Source organism: Catharus ustulatus, chromosome 7 (genome assembly GCF_009819885.2).
Source record: "Catharus ustulatus isolate bCatUst1 chromosome 7, bCatUst1.pri.v2, whole genome shotgun sequence".
Classification (NCBI taxonomy): domain Eukaryota; kingdom Metazoa; phylum Chordata; class Aves; order Passeriformes; family Turdidae; genus Catharus; species Catharus ustulatus.
In genome coordinates, this window is record NC_046227.1 from 4,903,100 (window position 1) to 4,922,129 (window position 19,030).

At 44.2% G+C, this 19,030-nt stretch overlaps 1 protein-coding gene across 1 annotated transcript in view; it reads right to left on the bottom strand.

The window, feature by feature from the left end:
- The window catches only part of UNC80 (unc-80 homolog, NALCN channel complex subunit), a 120,450-nt gene extending 103,460 nt beyond the window's left edge, over positions 1–16,990 (bottom strand). Inside the window, 11 exon segments of the mRNA XM_033064342.2 lie at positions 2,828–2,941; positions 2,943–2,965; positions 3,457–3,530; positions 5,288–5,411; positions 7,798–7,836; positions 7,838–8,071; positions 8,073–8,098; positions 9,006–9,048; positions 9,050–9,163; positions 15,329–15,377; positions 16,603–16,990. Coding sequence (XP_032920233.1) covers positions 2,828–2,941; positions 2,943–2,965; positions 3,457–3,530; positions 5,288–5,411; positions 7,798–7,836; positions 7,838–8,071; positions 8,073–8,098; positions 9,006–9,048; positions 9,050–9,163; positions 15,329–15,377; positions 16,603–16,694 — 932 coding nt within the window. The 5' untranslated portion in view covers positions 16,695–16,990.
- Between the last annotated feature and the right edge of the window lie 2,040 nt (positions 16,991–19,030).

The following is a 19,030-nucleotide window of genomic DNA, read 5'->3' on the forward strand; positions in this document are numbered from 1 at the left end:
CCCATCTCCAGCTAGGCACCACCACATTCTGAACACATGGGTCCAAGGCCACAGTCAGAAAAGCCTAGGGAACAGCAGCAATACTGACCAGTGGGGTGGGAAATAGAAAAGGTAGAGAACTCTCAGAAAGCTGTGAGAAAGCAAATCTCAGGATGGAGAAATGCAAGAATGCTGAAGATGCAAGCACAAGAAACAAGGGCTATGGGCTGTGTAGAGACAGACCTTAGGAAAATGTTAAGCAAGATAGAAATATGTAAGCTTAATAATGAACCTTCATCATTGTTTCAAGCTATTACAAGCAAGCATTGTTCAAAGCAAGATGCACATGTGCTTTATTAATTGGCCTGAGCAAACTCTTGTCAGCTTTTAACATTATGGTTAGAAAGTTGTTAAAAGACTTTGTACAAAGAGACTTGGTCTGCTGTGCCAGCAGCTGAAGCTGTTCATCTCCCTTGCTTGGTCTGTAAAATGAGCTGATCATTGTGATGGAATAAAGCTTTGACAGCTGCTCAGCAGTCCCATCCTTGTTTGTGTATAGATATATGTAAATACAAAAGAAAGAAAAATACCCAGGAAAACCAACCCAGTGGATCCCTGAGTGCTGAAGTGAAGTGCATGCTAAGGCTTTGCTGGATCTCTGCCCTGTGCCTCCAACACAAACATGGAAGTGGCAAGGAGAAAAAGTGTGCATGAACACTGGCACCAGCTAGAATCACATGAACCCTGCTCCATCTTACATGCATGAAACAGGAGCAGGTGTCAAGGCTGGGCTTGGATAAACATGATCTGGAGCTCAGACTTGCAGGAGCTGGTTTGCTGCCAGCCCCACAAGCCAAAGCTGGAGGCACTTGGTGACTGCAGCCCAGCCTGTGTCAGCATATGCCACACCATACAACACACAGATCCAAAGTTTCTCCCCAGTGCTTATTCCAGGTAAAAAGGCTGCAAGTTTGACAACTTTGAAATGAGCTGTCACAAAAAACCTGAAAACTGAATAAGGAAAGAAAACAATGTGAAATGGGAACAGCTGTAACATTTTCTCCATAAACCTAATGTGAAGTGTGCCTCTGTCAAAGTTAGTTGTGTCACAGAATTTAGCCTGCAAATTAGCAATTGTGAAAGGTGATGTTCCCTGGTCTCTGCAGAGCCCTGAGCAGTGCATGGGGCTCACCAATTTTTCACACTCCCCTACCTGTGGCACAAACTGAGGGATGGCACAGCTGGAGCAAGGCATGTTCTCCTTATGAAATATCTGTAAGTAAAGTCTTCCTGCAAAGTGTTCCCAGGCAGCCTGCTCAAGGTAGCAGCTGGGTAAAGGGCTGTGGTTTATTTGCCTCAGGATTTAGCTGTGTCATCTCTACATGGAGAATTACACTGAGCAGAGGAGTGACTTAGCTAGGATCAGAACAAGGCATTTGTTTAAACAGTTTCTGAAGAACCAGAAATTAAACTCTGTAGCTCATTTAGAAGGAAATCTAGTGCTTGTATAATCAGCTGGTGCTGCCTGTGACTGCAGGGGAAGTGGAAATGCAGCCTTCCTTCACCCCTGGCCAAGGACAAAGGGATACTTGGCTGTTGGGAAGCAGAGTAAACAACACTTTTTTCCACAGCTATCTGTTGCTTGGCAACAAAAGGTCCCTGTACAGTTTTAAGTCATCAATGAGCTCTGCAAATGAGGAGGCATAATGATGCTCTCTTCAAAGCCTGTCTGAAGCTTCATCCCCATGGCAACCACCAGACCCTGCTTGACAAATTGATCACCTGATTCTGTCTTCTTAAAAGGCTGCTTATTTTATTTTTTTTACAGCTGTGCACTCTGAGCAGTAGTGTTCACATAGAAAGGCAGCTCTGTCCCCACCTTCAGTTTTACTGGCTCACATTAACACAAATTAAATAAAGATCCAGAGCTGACAACAGGTTGATAAAAAATCCTAAGGGAAGCTTCCTGATGGGATGGGAGCCTTAAGGAAGAGTTTTTCCTTTGCATCAGTGAAAGGATGCCCTGAGCTCCCATTTGAGAGATTAGAGCTGTTCCCAGCTGATATCCAGAAAATACTCCATCTATACTTCTGGCACTGCAATGAGGCCATTTCTTAAACTGCAGTGTTTTGGATATGACATTTCTCAAAAGATATAAGCAACAAGACCAGAGTTTTCAAGTGTTTAAGTGACATTTCTAAATCCATAGAGACTTAAAATTATAGCCCACCCTCTCCAAAATCTCTGAAAACTCTCAGCTTGATTTACTTTATGGCACTACTGAGTGTCCAGCACTACTGAAAATCTAGTTCTACCTTTATGTGCCCAAATCTAGATGGATTTGTTAGTGCCAAGCTGGAAATCACAGCTTGGGCACAAGCTGGAGCAGGTTTGCACAGCTGTGCTTTGTTAGTCTGGTTTTTGGGTCAGTGGTCTAAAGCCAGCTGTGCAGCAGGATGCAAAGGAGGCACAGTGAAGGCAATGGACAGAGGCTTGCAGAAATTCTTTGCTAGGGGGAAAGAAAACCTGGTCAGAAGGAAGACAGATGATACATCAGTTGCCTGAAGCTGAATCCAGCCTAGAAGGGGTGAACCTAGAGGTTATTTTTTGAGTCTTTAATTACAAAAAGCCAACATTCTAGAAAAAACCAAAGGAACTGTCCCAACAGGCCACTAGAGATTTCTCTGAAGAAGCTCTGAGTAACAAGTGCTGCCACCTTTTTCATCACCCAAAACTGAGATTTGTTGAATAAGAATTTGGTACAAACATCCAGCACCCTCAGCACGCCAGACAAAAGTGGATACCACTGAATCACATGAGCCCAAGCTTCTCCTGAAGGCCTTTGTACCTGGGATGTGCAGTACTTCTCTCCTGGGAGGTTTGGGAGGACACACTTCCATCCAAGGAGTTTCCAGGATGACATGCAGAAACAGAAGCCTTTGCAGGTAGGCTCTGGCTGCGTTGTCTCACAGACCACCTGCAGTCCCTTTGGATAGTTTAAAAAAGAGAACAGGTATATGAACATATTTATCTCTCCCATGTCAGTTTTATACATGCAGTTTGAGCTTAGACATGACCATTCCTTACACCATAACACCATGGAAAATCTCATCAAGCCTGGGGCTTCCCAAGACAAGGCACTGCCAGGCAGAGAATATTGTACATTGTACAGGTCTCTTGTCCAGGAGAATGATTTGGGATGGAAGGACCTTAAAATCAAGCTCCAACCCTCCCCATCCACAAGGTCAGGCTTCCATCCTGTAAGACAGGGTAAGGGCAAGGAGATCCAGGTGGATAAATCCCATACCCTTTGGCACTGAAACAAGGCTGGGAGCCTTAGCTGTGAAGAGCTGTGACTAACAGCAATTCCAGGAGATTAAATACTTTAGGGGGCCAAGTGCAAGCTCTCTGTCAGTATTTATTCCCCTCTCCCTCAGCACCTTATTGAAGCTTCTCAAACCTCAGCACAGAGCTCACCTCAGTACGCCCACTGTCCAGATTAGGGGATTCACAGGTCACACTCTGGTTATTGGTGGGAGAACTCCTCTTGGCTGAGAAAAGAAGTCAGAGCAGGACATTTCAGGAAATGCCTCCTACACTGAATGTACTATTATAAGGTACTATAATAAAAGGATAAACCAGAAAAAAACCCCCAAAAACCAGCATCTATCTGCTGCAAACTTCCTAGGCACTAGTCACAGACATAAAAATAAAAAAGACCTGGTTAGTTTTTTCATTTCTTTCCATTGTGTTGTCAACAGCACTGTCTACTGAAAATCTCTATTTCTTTAAAATTAAATCTGAATATAAATTTCATCCTAAATCCATTCACCATCAGTTGTGTTTTCCTGTGCCTTTTATTCTGGAGTTCTCCATCCTATTTGTACATATTCAGGTCCTTTTCTAGGTTACATCAGTCAAAGAGTATTGTGATTTCCAGTTTGCCAAATGCCTTCAGCACAGGAAATACACACAGAATGTTCTGGATGTCACACAGCAAGTTTGATCTGCAATACTGTGGCAGGCCAAGGGTATCACACAGACTGGGATGGCAAGTCTTGAAATCCTGTTGAAAGCTGTGCAGATATGACTTTGAATCAGACTGACTGCAAAATAAATATTGCAAAGCTTCTTCACTAAATCTTTTTGATTTGCTGTTTGAAGGAAAATTTAAGTAAATATGACTTTTTTTCCCCAGTTTGATAAAATGTTAAAACAGCAGCACCTTCCTAGACAAACACCCCATTCCAATTAGTATTTCTGTCCTGCTGAAAGAACTTTCAAACATAATGGAGCACTTTCCTTCCAGACTTTACTTCTGAAACTATTTTTAGAGATTTTCTGACCACAAACAGACCTACAGAAAAAAATCCAATAGTCAGAGAAAACTTAGGACTAATTCTCTTTGCTAGTTCCAAGGCTGAAATACTGTATTTTAATTCTAGAAGTTGAAGCAGAGGGATGAAGAGCAAGATGTAAAATATTATTTTAAATAATCTGGGAAATCAGAATCTTTTTAATTCTGGACTTTCCCAGTAGGTCTACAAAGTCTTCAGAACAAAATATGACCTCCAAAATGACCTGTTATCAGAAAAATCTAGTTTAGTGAATTACATGTTCACTATGTGAAAATTACAGTTCCATGCTTTTGAGAACTGGAAGCAATGCTACAGCAGCATACCCCACCACTTTCAATTCACTGCCTTGCAGGAATTATAAAAAAAAAACTATTGTCTAAAACATAACAGTGAAGTTTTTTAGGATTAGGCCAGCAGAAAGACTTGGAAGCCAAATCCTTGGAAGCCTAAGCACCCAACTCCAATCTCACTATGCTGAAGCACAAAGAAAAACCAGTATCCAAAGTGAATTTACAACCTAGGCATTCATTGGACTGCCTTGAAACTATGTTTTCTATTTTCATAACATGCTGGAAATCAAATTTTAGATAGCAGAAGAACCACCAGTGTGCTCTTCACTGCTCATTTTTGTCCAGTGCCAGTTTGGGGAAGATTTCCTCACACATCAGGCTGCTGTGAGATCTGTCCTCACCCTTCTTAGAAACTAAGGAAACAAGGCTAACAGAAATAATAACTCTACTGAAAAGTTATTTTCCTATTTGTTCTCCCACTCATATTTAATTATTATGCAATCGACTCTGAGGGGAAACAACTTTAAGTACTCTAAGGTTTAACTGGTTCCTGCAGGATCAACACATTCCTTCATGCACGATGGCCACAGAATGCAGGGCAAACAAAGGGAAAGGTTTCCCAGATCTCAGGATCTGCATCACCACAGCAAAGTCACAGACCTGTAATGATGTTCCTGATGGGCTTTACAAGAGCATTGAAGGCAGAAACTTCAGGCTGCCTGTGCTCCCACATCGGCTGCCAAATAACGAGGCCACTGGCCAAGCGGAATGTCAGGTCAGACTCCTGAAAGGAAAAACAGAATGTTGTTCCCAGGCTCTGGAGACTCATTTCCCAATTCACAGGCCTTACAAGAAATAAGTGATATCATGTGCAGCTGTCCAGTTGGTATGTGCTAACCCAAGGGCTATGACAATACCCTGCACATCTACTATGGCTAGCAAAAAATCATGGGGAAATTTCAGTCCAAAAATAGACAAAGGTTTTTTCAAATGAAATTTCTCTTCTAGTCAATGAACCCTGTTTTTCCCTGGTCATTAAGCTGTAACAGAAAAGGCCATTCCTGTCACAAAGTATCCCTGTTAATTATACATAACCACTTTATGTTTTGTATTCAAGCTCAGCTGTAGGATTTACACTAAGACTTGAACTTCTTCCCCAAAGAATAAGAATACTAAATATTAAACATTACTTAGAAATTGAGGAAACATGTAACAGGTTCCTATGAAGCAGTGCTATACATTACTGCTGCCATCATTAGCATTGTTAGCTCCTGAACTCTGGCAATACACAGACACTGGTACTACCTACACTTGTGCTATTGTTGTTTGATATGCAAGCAGATAAAATCATATAAATTAGCACACAAATAAATCTCAGCAGGATCAAGGTGCAATGCACTTACTTGACCTAATGTCAGATCTACATCAGGAGACATAAATGTCAGTATAGCCCCAGGCACCCCCATAGGGCAAACAAACATGGTAATAGCAGTTTGGTGGTAGAATTACACACCTGTAATTCCTCACTCTCTGTTGAGAGTGCCTTGGCAGTGGGAATGGATGATGCAGACAGCTAAAGGAATGGCAGGATGCTTGTAGCACTCCAGCCCTTCTATTCTTCACCCTCTGTCAGTGCTCTCTCATAATAATCAACTCACAAGCTTGGCTCAAACTAAGCTTGGTTTTAATTATGTTTTTACAAATAGCAGCTTGCAAGGCTTTAAACCTGGTAGCAGTGACATTGCATTTTCACTTTGCACTGCTTGTGGTGATGTGCCAACCTTCTGCCTACAGCTGTGCAGTTCAAGAATTACATTCATCCTCCAAAGCCTGATTTAAGAACCTTTTTGCCCAAGACACAAATGCTCCCAGAAGTTAGGAATTCAGTGGTTTAGGTCTGTCTATGCAAACATGTGTCATCTCCCTTGAGCCCATGCCTTGCTGTGGCTGTCTGATCAGGTAGCATCCTTCCCCTGAGACTTAAAAGACACTGAGAGGACAAAGCTCACTTAGTGAACCACTTTCATGCTTCATTTAACTCCTTTCCTGCACTGGGTTTTGATGACAGAAATGTGCATGTTTTAATTGGCTTTTCAATGCTCATCACCACACTATTCCAGAGATCTCAGAGATTTTTCAAGGTAAACTTGAGATACGATTATTAACCTTATCTTGAAAACAACATGCCAGAAAGATTAATACAGAATATTGGAACTCCAATGTCTAATAGCCAAGGTCTACTCCCAGTTTCATTCCATTTATTCAAACAGCAGCCTGCTTTTTTGTGTGTGGCACTGAGAAGAATTCAGTATTTCTCCCTGTAGCCTACAGAAAACCAGTACACAAGTATGAAAAATTTGGGCTAAATAAATTAAACACTACTGCACAGGAACTCAGTAGCAGAAGTAGAGAAAGAGTCTAGTTCTCCAGTCTTGCTTTTACCTGCCTTAATCAAAAAAATATCCTTTATATCCTGTTCCTTCCTACCTTCTTCAACTGCTGCAGCACAGAAGGAAGGATTAGAAGAGACAGCCACATCACTTCATGACTTTACAGTCCTTTCTCTCCAGGCCTAGCTGGAAACAAAGGCTAAATGACAGCCTCCCAGAGGCAGGAGTCAGAGCATAAAGAAAATGCCTTTCCATCATCACTCTGCAGAGCTGATGCACTCCATACTGTGAACAGAGGAGCACCAGCAGACAGGGGCCTGCAGCCCTCACTTCAGAACAAGAGAATGCTCCACTGCCTCTGCCACTGCCATGCTGGTAATTAGCATCAGGATGATTAGTGATGACAACAACTATCCCAGTGGCAGCCCCACGGTGCAATCCCTGAAAATCCAGCAAGGTTTTTCTGAGCAATGGTTGAGAAGCACTGGAGCAAGTTAAAGCTCATAATCCTTTCTGCAGTTTTCAGGATCCCAGAGACTTCACAGGGGCCACAGGTCTTTGCCATTCCCAAAGGCTAAAAATGGCTTACTTTGTATTTTTTTGTCTTGTGCCTGCCTGATGCTGTGGTGATTGTTCATGTCACTGGAAGAATTTCTTACCAACGGCAGCTTGATAAAAAATTTCCAGCAGTACCCCAGTGTGCCCTGCAAGCTGAATTAAATAACAATCACAAAGAATCATTCCTTTCCTGCTCAGAACCCCATCAGTGTAACCACTTACCCTAATCCTGTGGACCAGGGGAGCAAAGAGGAACACAAAACAGCTCCACCGTGGCCATGGAGTTCTGGAAGAACTTCCTTCTGTTATTCTCCTCCTCATCAGCCATGGGGCTGGGCCGGGGATGCCCTGGTGATCCTTGGTTTTCAGCCTGGTGGATAAAGGCACTGCTGCTCCCTCCCCAGCTGGAGCCTCTGTCTCCTCCAAATCTGTCATTGCTGCAGTCCTGGGGAGCCTCCAGCAGCATCCAGTGAAGAGTGTGAAGAAGCTTTGTTTCAGGCTACTCCAAGCTTATCCTGATGTCCTGCATGGGAGAAATGCATCACAATATCTCACAGGGTGCCATTCTCACCATTAATGATGCTGTTGAGATTTTTCATAGTTGCACTGCAGGCTGGACATCCAACTCCCAGATAAGCATTTGAAAATTAAAATTCTACAATTAAAACCACCAGCATTCTGTCTCATGTTAAAAAAAATAAAAACCCCTCTTAAATCAGAAGCCTCCTTTATTTCCCAGCATGTGGAGGTCAGTCTCTGTAATGTCACTGCAGGGCATGGGCATAGAGTGGTCCCAAAAGAAACCAACTCAACAGTCTTGTCTGTTTGACTTTGTTGAATTAGACAAATGCCAGTGAGCACTGCACGGTGCTCAGGCTGTGTCTTGTTCATGTTCCCTACTGGCATGTCTCAGGAAGCAAATTCCTGCTCAAGTCACTGCTGAAATCAGTACAGAAGTAAGTAAAGTAAGTTGGGATCTGCCTCTCTATTGTCTGTTTGACTATCTGCTGAGAGTCACATGCATTGGTCTGAATAAAATGAAAAATAGGAAGAAAATCCCTAAAAACTGAAGCTAACTAAAATCACCTGATGCAAACTGACCACTGCAGCACATCCTTGAAAGAAATGCATATTCCTTCAGGAATCTATGCCTGCTGGGTGCTTAAGTCAGTTCAATTATTGCTGGGAAATAACTAGCAAAATATTATTGAACTGCTTTGATTCTTTAGCTTATCAGCTGACCACTAACCTCACTGGGGGCGATTTCACAGGTTACCCTTCTATCAACGAGAAAGGCAATCACCAAGAAAGCCAATACCCAGAAGAAACTAATTAGGATTCTGAGGATTTACAGTTTGTTGGCACCCTGAGCAGCAATCTGTCATGTTTTAAGTGCTAATAATGCAAAGCAGCCCCAGGTGAGCACTGACCCAGCTTGTTGCGGTTGGAGAGCAGCGTTGCAGTGCAGTGCAGGCACGTGAGGGAGGGCAGCCTGGACCAGCTCCCAGCGAGAAATGCTCTGGATGGCTTCAGAGAGAGCTGGAGAAAGGCCATGCAGCTTGTTTTCCACTAACACTCTTTCAAAAGACTGAAAGCAAGAACAAAACAACAGCAACAAAAAGACATTGTGTCTGCTTCTGTGCATCCCTTCCAGTACATTAACATCCTCTTTTTAAAACCTCTAATTGTATAACTGAAGCAAAAGTTATAATATTTGCCCTGAAAAATACAGACTGTAACTAAAGCTCACCAGACATATGGACATAGTTGAGTAAGAAATTAATGGACCATTCAATATATTTTCTGCAATATAAGAGAACCGAAGCTAGTACCATCTGTATATTAGGGAGTGCTGACATCAAGCCAGACTTGCAGCTGTGCTGGGAAAAGTCAGCAATGCTGACTTACAGATGTGCTGGGAGTGCCAGTAATCCTGTTAAAAGCCTGGGAAAAGCCTGTATTTGTGGAGCTGGGTGCTGGATATTCTAAACACACGTGCTCTTTCAGTTTGGTGTAACACTAAAGGTATATGGGCCTTAGGAAATGTTTTCACACCCTGTCACAAAAAATTGCCAGTGTACAAAATTTTGTGTCGAGCTGTGATGTAATGGTTGTGTGAGCACTTACAGAGCTGATGGCTGCAGCAAGTTCATCATTTCCACCTGAAGCAACACAAAGTGAGGCTATCTGCTGCTGAAATCCCTAAGGATGCTCCTTATTGTTAGCTGCTCCAACCCTTTCAATAAATTGTTGCCCTGATCAGATACAAAGATCTCATTATAGGTCACAAGCGCAGCTCTGTTCCTTCACTGAAGTACCTATGGCAAAGACAATGACAAGGAATGTCCTTGCCATAAACCACCTTAACCCCATGGTTACCTATTTGCTCACAAGCTGTTTCACCAATTTTGTCAGGCTCTGGGCAAACAAGTAACTGTTGCCCAAGAGATGCTTCAAAAATCCACATTCATAAAGATTATCCTGCAACACTAGTCATATCACTTTTTTTCCCTGTAAAATTGAGGGGGTAGTAATAAGAATAGACTAAGAAGAGAAAAAAAAAAATAGACAAAGAAGAGCAAAAGCAGCATGTCAAAGCATGCTGTCCTGAATGAGCAACCACTCCCAAGCATGGCATGCTAACCTGTGGCAACAGGCACTCTCCTCCTGCCTGTCCCAGCAGCTGGGCACATTTCTTCTCCCAGTTTGTGGCCCATTTTGCTGGTGTAGGCCGACAGGAGCTCCTCTACCAAGAGGCTGGGTGTCCTGATTCAGGAGGCACAGAAGACACACACCTATCCATTATCCATATCCATAAGACTATGCCAGCAGACTGAACCCTGAAATGCTGACAGCAACCATCAGAGCTGCCAACAAATATCAGTGTGCAGAAGGTCACACTGCCCACCCACTAGAAACCCCAGGCTGCAGTCAGAATTTATAACACACTTTCCTTATGGACTAATGGCCGAAACTGGAGGGCATTTGCTTTAATACATGGAAAAAACACTGGCTTCCTGAGGGTTAGTCAACAATAATGTGCCATGGATCATGCTATCAGTAATACGTGTTTCTTAGCAGTAGGAATGGATACCTGTCTGCCTGTAACCTTTACAGTTTACACAGGCCCAGGAGGAAGGTCAGTACAAAGGTGAGGAGCTCCTGCCCAAGTCAGTGAGCTGGATTAGCTCACTGAAAGGCCTGCCAAGCACCAGAGCTGACCAAGGCTTATTGAACTGAATGCTCTCACCTCCAGCACAAAAGCCAATCAAAAGCAGTTGTATATACAGATTTATATTTTGCAATTATATGTTTAGATTAGGTTTGTATTTATCACAACATTTTGGGCTGCTGAGCCCTTGTGAAGGTTTCCCTGTGTGGTCACCCACTAGATTCTTCTTCCAAGCCTGAGCAGAAAGCCAAGTATTTCTGTACTACAGTGAAGATTCACTTCTGGGATAGCTTATGTGATCACAAGCACCTGAGACAGAAGCACTGTATGTTGCCAGAGAAATGCAAACACAAAATCTGCTGCATGCAAACCACTGAAGGTCCATGCCTGCTACAGGCAATGGTACAAAACTGCTGCTGTGGATGCACTAAACTGCACATCTAAATTGGCATGTACAACTGAACTGGCACTAAGCCCCACTCTGATAATTGTCACAAGCAAAGCAACAGGAACATGCAGCTCTGTGCACAAGTGCTCCTGTGGAATTTGCCTGGAGCTCTCCATAAAGGTGCAGCTTCTGTCTGTCCCAGACACTCAGGATGCAAGGTGCTGTGCTGCTCCTGGAGAGCCTCCTTTTGGGTGTGCTATGGCTCTGCACTTCCAGGACCTGCTATAGGGAATACACAGACACTGGGGCACAAGACCCAATTTTCACCCCACATGAAGTAAGCAACTGCTGCTACAGCTGAGAGGAGCTCCATGCTTGAAAAAGAAGGCTGAATGAGAAAGGCTGAAGAAGCTCCCAGTGGGTGAGGCCAGAAGACAGACACCGTCATGCTGTGGGTATGTCTAGAGCCACAGCCTCAGGGCTGCAGCTTGGCTAAGGACAACAACTCCCTACTCAGAGCAGGCTCGTTCATGCCCACAACACCCCCCACACCAAAGGCAGATAAAGAACATCTGCCAGGGGATAGTGGGGGGAGTCAGTGCCTTGGCTGGAGGAGCAGTCCCTTTCAGCAGTGCTGTGTGTGTGTTCAGCTCCCTCAGGACCACTTACACAAGCATTTTTCCTTTTAGCCTAGTGGTGACAGCTGTTTTCACAGGGACTGGTGGCCAGCCTTGTCTGGCTGCCTTCCCACTGCTGCTGTTTCTCCTTTTCCTTCACCTCCACCAAGAACCAAAGGCACTGTCAAGTACCTTGTGACCAGGATCAGCCTGTGTGCCACAGTCTGCTCTGTCCTGTTCTTCTTGTCTAGGCACCTTCAGGCTATCTGGTTCCATCTCAGCAGCATCCTGGCTGGGCTTTGTCATGGTTTCCTAAACAGCTTTGCTGGAGCTGCATGAGCTTCTCCTGCTCTAAGCCCAGGGAAGCTGTACCTGCAGTGAATTGCATGAGGGCAGAGGGGTTGGCAGAGGGTGCCCAGAGGTTCCCAGAGTTACCCTGGGAAGCTCAGCACCTCCTGTTACATCCTCCCAGGAGTGCCAGGGAGCATTCCCACAGGATTGCCAGTGCTTAGCCCAGTGCAGGAACAGAAGGAGTGGCACAAACATACAGAAAAGGTCAGTGCTTCTTGAACTCAGCTCGTGCCCTTGGAGGGCACTTTAATGCCTGTCCTTCCAAAGCTCAGCCTGCACCACGGAGGAAAGCTGAGACACTACTGAAGGCATTTTGGGCTGACTGGAAAGAGCTGGAAGTGCAGGCAGGGAGTGGCTGACAGTCTGGGGCAGGTCCCTGAGCAAGGAAGAGTTCCTAGAAAGTTCTGGGAATCCAGGAATTCCTGGCACAAGGGATGGTAAGCCTGCATTGTTTACTAACATAGCAATAGCACAAACACTCACAAATAGATGCCAAACACTTTACTTACAGAAATTCAGTTTTCTGCAACCATGTCCATTGGCTGGATAAACAAAGGTGGCCCCTTTCTGAACTTGGTTCCATAGCTATACTTCCATTATCCATTGTAACAAAACAGGTTCAAAAACAAGCAAAACAACCACGACAAAAACCCAACCCCCCAAAAAAACCAACAACAAAACAAATAAACCAACCAACCCCCCCAAAAAAAAAACCTAAAGAAAACAGAAAAGAGGGAAACTTTGAGTTTGCAGGACCCTCCAGAAAACATTTGAGTTCTTCCATGGCCAATGCAAACCAGAGCAGAAGAATTTAAGCATATCTTTGAGTTCCTGACCATCACCCAAAAAATGTGTTAGCTTTGTCCAGCACTCACATGCCTTCCTGTGAGTCATTTACAGCTTTGACTCATGCACATTAGGAATGGCCTCATGTCAGGGGAGAACAGCTTCAGAACAGGGAGGAGAAAGAACATTACATCCAACTGAGGCACAAAACATATTTAGATGTTGCAAGACAATGTCTGGGGGAGGGTATTTACCTTCAGCCTAAAGGTTGTCACTATTCACAGACCAATTGAAGCAAAGAGACCCAGGCAAAGAGAACAATGCATGAAAGGGCCAGTTCTTACCTCAATATTATGGGATAAAGCAAAGCTCACAGAAGCAATGCAATATGCTCTTGCAGACCAGATGCTGCACTCACTGAATCTCAGACTCCAACATCTGCTTTCTCAATGCCCAACATGCAGCAAATTCTACTGCAGCAAGTTTAGAGCCAAGAATAACAGGATACTGCACAATGTTGGGTCATAGGCATTGCCAGAACAGCCTGTAGACTTGCCTACAACAATTCTGGCTAGAGAATTATAAAAGGACAGACCATGGAACAGGTGTACAGCACTTTCAGGCACACTGGTCTGAGGTTTCAGAAGACAGGTGAAGTACCTGCCAAGTTCCAGAAGCCCTGTCTCACCCATGCACCCAGCACTCTGCTGCCCCTCTGGGTGGGTAACAGAGAATGTGTTGGTGTGGGCAGACACTCCTGTGCACCAGTAGGTACAGCGAAGGGATGAAGCAGATGTGTCAGTTCAGGCTGTAACCCACAAATTCCTTAAAATTAAACTTCCACCTTTGAAAACTTTCTACCATAATTTAATGATTATGTTAAGAATTGGAGAAGAATTCAGCTCTTCTTCCAAGAGGAAATGCATTGGATCTTTATGAAAAGCCTTTTTGCAGAGCTCCCTTTCTCTTGGTTGAAGCGTGTGGTTATGCTGTCCTCACAGGTTTGGGGGGTTTGGGTGTAGTTTGTTTTTTACACTTGGTAAATTCCAATGTGTGCTCACTGAAGAAAGGGGCTTCAGAATTACCCTCAGGGACCTGATGCCAGCAGCACAGCAAGGAAGCAAAGGAAGTCACAGGCAGGTAGGGACACCACAGGGAGGCACAGAGAAGGAAGCTCTGTCCCAAAATTCAAATTCATCCAACGTGGATGTGCTTTTGCATGAGATTGATGTCATTTCAGTTGGTGATTGCTGAAGTCTTTTAGGAAAATCTAAACACACTGACAGGCTTTGAACAAATTCTGGGGACCAAACTGCTCCCTCATCTACCCAGCAGTAACAGGTATGAGCCCACAGGTGAAGGCACAGCCTCAGGTTAGAGGCACTCCAGGCTCCTAGTAAAGGACATAAAACACCCAGCTCCATTTCCAGCCTCTCAACAACCAGACACTGTCACTGGCTATTCACCAGTGATGATGTTTTTTGCTGCATACGTTAGAATTGAGCATTTTACTCACCAACACACTGAGCCAGCACTGCTCTATCTCTACTTGGTATCTAGCAAAAACTCTGAAAAATTTATGGGTTTCTTAGAAGAAAATGACTCGGCAACAGATAAAGCTTCTCCAGCATAATACCTTGTGAGAAGGGAGTCAGAAAATTGCTGCAGAGCGACCTAAGAACTTTAAACTATTAAGATAAGTGTCCAGACCAAATTTTTCCACTCTGTCAAGTTTGGTTTGCAGCTGACTAATGTACTTTAAATAATCCAAAGGCCAGCAACCATTCAAGGAATTCTGAAAATTCTCTAGATACCCATCTTATTTGAACTTGCTTCATGTCTTCCCTTTTCTCTCTTTTCTGGCAGTATCTTGAGGCTTTATTTGAAGCACATTCAGAAATAAGAGTTATTTTTATCTGCATAACAGCCTCTCCTTAATCCTTCTGATAAGATATGCTCTCTGTAATTTCCAGTAGAAGCGTTTCCCATCTTGCACAATAGTAAAAGTATTGTTCAAAGTTTGTTAGTACTGTTTAGATTTTTCATATTATAAGCTTGAAACCCTTCAGGATCACCAAATGAAATTACAATCAATCTCAGGCAAAAGCACAATCACACAGGATGAACTGCAAGGTTAGACCCAGACTGTCACAGCTCAGTTTGTTCTAGGTCATTATTTATTTAATTACCACAGCATTACTAATGAATTGCTTATCACTAATATCCAAATAAATTCTTTTTGCTGTGTCTAAAGCTGGACATAACATGCAAATTCTCTAAATGGGAACAATTTTAAATCTTTCATGTGATAAAAGTACAAAATGAAGCTGACTGGACTAAATCCATTTCTGGTGTAAGCTGATCAGCCACTATGGTCAGATTGATTTGCAAGAAGAGTTAGTTACTAACAAGCATTGAAAAATAAACACATGTACATACCACACAGGAAGCTTCATACTGTTTGCCCAGTTTAGGTCTTAAAAATGCACTGAAAGAAAGGAGAAGAAGCATTAGAGACCCAGTGCATCAACATGTTGTTTTTAGGATTCTTCTCATGTCAGAAGGTTGTCAAAAGGCTGAGAAACTCAGCATAAAGGAAGACATAAGCCCAAACTATGTTCAGATACCTGTTGATGATGTCTGATAAATGCTGCTACCTTTTCCAGAAGAAAAAGTGCCCACCCTGATACCTCAAGAGGTATTTAATTCAGCTCACAATTTCCCAGGGATAAAATCTTCCATCAGACAATTTTCAGCCATTTTACCTCAGTGAAAGATTTTAAGCATATTATATTAAAAATTTGTTAAATATGACTGAACTTTGCCTTGCCTGTATTTTTTAAGCCAGAGATCAACTTGCCAGCTCTGTATTAAATATTTCCTGCACAGCAGCTGACGTGGAAGGCTCACGGTGAAGTGCAGGCCTGTATGCTGTGTGTAGAGAACACCCACCCTCTATCATTCTCCTCCAGAATGAGATCAGAGTAAATATTAAAAAAAAATAACCAGGTCACCTTATTGCAGGGGTTTTTTTAAATTTTATTTTGAAGGACACTGACTGTGGCATAAGGGGATTTGTGACTGAGGCCCTAAATTAGAGCCACAACCTTCAAATATTCCAACCTCCCCCACTGCCCCCACGATGTTTTCAATTTGGAATCCTGCTAGGACAGGAGGCTGACAGGATTCACAAGGAACATGAAGCCCCAGCCACACATTCAGCTAGTCACTCACACATCTCCAACCCCTCCCTCTCCAGTCCTGGGAGATAAGGTGACACTTTGACACGTCTTTTCAAAGCACAGATTACACTTCCAGGACGCTGCAAATACACAGAGAGAGGTAAAGCTGCAGGTTTGGTGCAGCACTGATGGATGCTGCTCCTGGTACGAGAACTCTGTGAATTCTCCTAAAAGATGGGGATGGGGGGATGAAGGGATGGGGAGCATGGGACAGGGAGGAAGGGAGAGGTGCATAGAGAAACGCAGACATGGATGGTTGAAAGTCAAATCAAGAAGCTGCCTGGGACTGCCGCTAGGTTAGGCTGCCTTGAGCCCCCCTCCCACACCCGACACACACAAATTGCTCTGCAGGGAGTACAAAAATCAGGTTTTTCCACGCTGCAGCCGCAGTGACAGCTGCATCCCCCCGCGCAGCAGCACCCCCCACCCCGCTGCCCTGTTGCAGCCGCATCCCAAGCGCCCTGCTCTCACCTGGTTTGCCTCCAGAGGAAGGTCTGGATGGGCAGAGGGATGCCCCGGCCACTCTCCTGCTCCTGGCCCTCGGAGCTTTTCCTTTTCACCATGGTGGCCGACGGCAGCGCCGCAGCCTCAGCGCCAGCCGGGATCTCCCCCGGCTCCCATCCCTCCGCAACTCCTCGCCCTCTCCCCTCCTTCCCCGCTCCCAGCCAGCCCTCCCTCCAGCCCGCCGGTGCAAAATGGCTGCAGAAGGCAGGCAGGGGATTCGGGGGGAGCGAAGATGTCCGCGTCCTTCAGCTTCCTCCGCTCCTTCAGCTTCCTCCCCGTTCAGCACCTCCCTCCGCGGACAGCTCCGCGGGGCTGGGGGGGGCGGCGACAGCGGGGACGGACGGGAGGCACCGCCCGCCAAACTTCCCGCAGCACCCGCAGGGCACAGACAGCACAAACGGCACAAAAACAGCACAAACAGCCCCGCAGCAACAGGGGCACGCTGCCCTGAACACCCCAGACTCCCTCCCTCTGCCTCCTTTCTGCGCCTTCCCCCCCCTCCCTCCTTGAAGTCCTAAAGCCTCTCCGAAAGTGAAGATTGGTGTTGGGAGCAGGGGAGCTTTGGGGGTTGTTATTCCACAGATTTTTCTTACACAGAAGAGCCTCTTCTGCTGTTGAAGTGCCAAAGCAGATTTACTGGTGTTTCCAATTAGGCAGCAGACAGATTTGACTAATGTGTCACATGTCTGAGTCAGGTTTGCTGGAAATATTTCTCAGGCACTGTTAGATTAGCTCTCCTTCTCTCCCTAAGGATATCAGAGGCTATGCTGTATGTTGTATATGTTGTGTATATATATGTGTTGTATGCTACAGAAAATAACCAATAGGATAAAATGAAAGACAGTACAAGTTCATCCCAGTTTTTCACCAAAATAAACAAACAAACAAACAAAAATCCCCAAAAAACCCCAAAAAACCAAACAAAAAACCCCCTGACATCCTGTTGCTTATATGAAAATATTGAAGATTTAGAGAGATGCTCCAACAAACCAAGGCCACACTTCTTCCTGTCTTTCAATCTTGCTGCTAAATATTAGGCACCCAAAGATTCACCAAGATCGTTCCTTCCCAGTGGAGGAGCTGAACAGATGAACACCACCTGTTCACTTCCTTAGGGGTACTTTAAGAAGAGGTTTGCTGAAAATCCACTGCTGAAACTTAGGTAATTTGAATTTAGTCCCAGATAACATTTTTTCTGGTGCCCAAGACAATACTTCCTTGCAGTGACTTAGGCTAGTCTTGATCTCCAGTCTTGGAGAGCAGGACCTTATATACAGTAATTTCACGATTATAAGCCGCACTGAGTATAAGCCGCACTTCTGGGTTTCAGCAACTTTTTGGTTTTTTGTCCATACATAAGCCACACCTGATTATAAGCCGCATGTTACAATACAGAGTGTGATAAAAGGTATCTGTTCTATCACCATCTGTTGAGGTGGGGACAGTGATCCTTATCTCAACGGCAGATATTCTGCTAATGGGCCATCCATTGAAACCAGGCAGGGCATTGTTCTTTATCTTTTCACAACCCATCCTTCCTCCAGCCAGTCATTTTCTGCTAATGGCCATTGAGTCCCACTGTGGGACTGATAAAATTACTGCATCCCACTGGGAGTTGCTCCAGCCAGGGGGAAGAGCCAACATTTCTCACCAAGATAAAAACAGAGGTTTTGGGACACTAAGGGAGCCCTTTCTCCACTGGACTCCAGAGGAAAACCAGATTTCTCCACATCACCACTGGACCTCTGGAGGGAAACTGCACCTTGTACAGGAGCCCTGCTCCAACTGAATCACATCTGTCACTGCAGGAGGATGCAGCCACCATGGAATGGGACTGCTACCAACACCCTGCCTGACGGGTGTCAGGTTGTACTCTGACTTTGTCAGGGTTTGGAGTTTGTTTCTTTGTAGTACTGTATTTCTATTTAATTTCCCTAGAAAAGAACTGTTATTCCTAATTTCCATATTTTTGCCTGAAAGCCCCTTGATTTCAAAATTATAATAATTGGGAGGGAGGGGGTTTACATTTTCCATTTCAAAGAGAAGCTCCTGCCTTTCTCAGCAGACACCTGTCCTCCAAACTAAAACAGCAACTTTTCCTTCTTTGTCCATACATAAGCCGCACCTGATTATAAGCCGCACTTTGGGTTCGGACCAAAATTTTAGTCAAAATGGTGCAGCTTATAATCATGAAATTACTGTAATCTACATTTTGCTGAAATCCCACTCATAAACAAAAGAAATATTAAGACAACTAACTAGAAGGTAAACTCTTAAATAAAAAAATACATTTGCAACCAAAAAGTTCTGCATAATTCAAATAACTAATCTCCCTGAGCAATGAAATGCTGAACCAGCTGGCTTTATTCATATTGTCTGGCTGGGCTCTTTGCTA